Raw genomic sequence first — 2,179 nt, 5'->3', positions numbered from 1 at the left:
GAGCTGAAAACTCTCCTTACCACTTAAAACTATCTCAAAATAATAACAAAAACTCATCAAAGTACCCATGTGGGGTGTGCACTATAGGAGTTAAGTACTCAGCCATACGCTGTACAGGACCTTGCACAATGTTGCTCTACACCAAGTGTATAAATATCGACAGCAAAATACTAAAAAAATACAAAGGCTGAAGCTGAAATTTGGCACTGCAACAAATGTGCTGCTACATCTTCACAACTATCCTACATTGACTCCAATGGGCCATGTGAATAAAAACTAGCATAAGCAAATACTAGGGATTTCTTAAGTAAATGCTACGTTTTGTGTGAATAAACACACTAGCACTTGCTAGGGGTAGTAAGTTCTAGAGTTTTCCCGGACGAGTAGTAAATTCTTAAAAAATGGTGTGAATAAAACTTTTGAAGTAGATTTTTCTGTAGCATATGCTTCAATATTTTCAAGCCTGGTCTGGGGCATGCTAGACTTTTTCCTAGCATTTACTACCTATCTGCTCGGTCCACAGTTTGTTGTTGATCATGGCTGAGTTTACGCCTATTCGTCAACGTAAAATTTATTCTGTTCGCTCTGAAATAAACAAACGTAATTTAAAGAACTGTTAAGGTTTAACAGTGAGAGTGTTGATTTCCTTGCGGCACAGTTTCTTGAAGAAAGTGATACTCGTGGCGCTGGTATTTACAGAAGACAGCAAATGGAAATATTTCTGAGGTTTGTGGGTGATCCTGGCTTTCAGTCTGGTGTAGCTCAAGATGTGGGTGTACATCATACTACTGCCAACAAGACTATAAGGTACGTGATGAGTAGAGTAGTTGAACAATCACACAATTGGATACGGTTTCCAACTACAGCTGAAGATATGACCGAGGCTAAAGTTTTGTGGCAGAGACATTTTCGTTTGCCGTCTGTAATTGGTGCCCTTGATTGTACTCAAATTGAGATACAAAAGCCTGGGCTGGACGGTGATGAGTATATTTGTAGAAAAGGATATCCTAGTATAAATGTCCAGGCAACATGCAATGCATTGGAACAGTTTACAAGTATTAGTGCAGAGTGGCCCGGCAGTGTTCACGACGGCAGAGTATGGAGGAATAGTCATGTCAGAGACATCGTGTCACAGTATGATGGAGCAGTTTGTCTTTTAGGAGATTCAGGATACGGTTTATCGCCGTGGTTGATTACACCGTTCAAGCCTCCACGAACGCATCAAGAACGAGAGTTCAATCTAATCCATGCTAGAGAAAGGATTATAATAGAAAGATGTTTTGGCCAGTTAAAAAGGAGATTCCCAATCCTGGGAAACTGTGTTAGAGTTGCATTAAACAACATTCCACAAGTGGTAGTCAGTTGCGCTGTGCTACACAACATTGCCAAGTATCTAAAGGATGACTTTGAGTATGGGGATCTTGATAGCGTCCCAAATGAAGATGACCAACCTGGGGTGGTTCGTTATGAAAATCCCGACACAACATTAAGAGGCAAAGACAAGCGTGCCAATATGATGGCGTATTTGAATATTCAGTGAGGAAATTGTTTTTTTGTTAAATTGAACTTAGTAACGTTTTCATGTTTTTCTCACGCAAGCACCTACTTGCACACAATTTTGTATATATATATATTTTTTTTTTTTTGGAATGGGTTTTGTTTATTTACTGAATAAAATCATCTTATTTTATATACTAGTTTTTATTCACACATTACTCCATTGAGTAAGTAGATTTGAGATTGTTCTAATTATATTAGGCCTACTTAAATTTATTTTAAACTGCATGTAAATGGAGTAATTATCACTTCCCATGGGATCATTACCTACCTTCCATGTCAATAGCTGAGAGTATAAACTAGGTGTAATGAAGGTTAAATCTAAGGTTGATTGTCTATTATATAAATTTGGCACAGTAGTATGGTTGTGATCATTAACCAGAATAAAATTGGAGTTACTATATCCTTGAATATTGAATTACCTCTAATATCCGCCTTATTACAATTCTAAAAGGGGTGGGGAGCATTAAAATCCCCCCCCCCCCAATTAGTGTCTGACCACCATCATTCAAGAATAATTCATTGTACCAAAAAGATTGGTCTATATTATGTTAGTACAATATACATTTATAGGATGGTTAGTCTTCTCAAATCTTATAGCTAACAACTGTAACACATCGTT

The 2,179-nt window shown here is 37.5% G+C and overlaps 1 protein-coding gene across 1 annotated transcript; it reads left to right on the top strand.

The window, feature by feature from the left end:
- Positions 1 to 709: 709 nt before the first annotated feature.
- Positions 710 to 1,540, top strand: LOC124370592 (putative nuclease HARBI1). The gene has a single exon (XM_046828886.1). It carries the CDS (start codon positions 710 to 712, stop codon positions 1,538 to 1,540), a length of 831 nt encoding a protein of 276 aa, XP_046684842.1.
- Positions 1,541 to 2,179: the final 639 nt, after the last annotated feature.

Source organism: Homalodisca vitripennis, unplaced genomic scaffold, assembly GCF_021130785.1.
Source record: "Homalodisca vitripennis isolate AUS2020 unplaced genomic scaffold, UT_GWSS_2.1 ScUCBcl_339;HRSCAF=2120, whole genome shotgun sequence".
NCBI classification, from domain to species: Eukaryota; Metazoa; Arthropoda; class Insecta; order Hemiptera; family Cicadellidae; genus Homalodisca; species Homalodisca vitripennis.
The sequence above is the reverse complement of the archived record's forward strand: the minus strand, read 5'-3'. Positions and strand labels throughout refer to the sequence as shown.

Excerpts from the sequence above, each read along its gene's own strand:
- LOC124370592 (XM_046828886.1), top strand. The coding sequence starts at position 710 with ATGGAAATATTTCTGAGGTTTGTGGGTGATCCTGGCTTTCAGTCTGGT.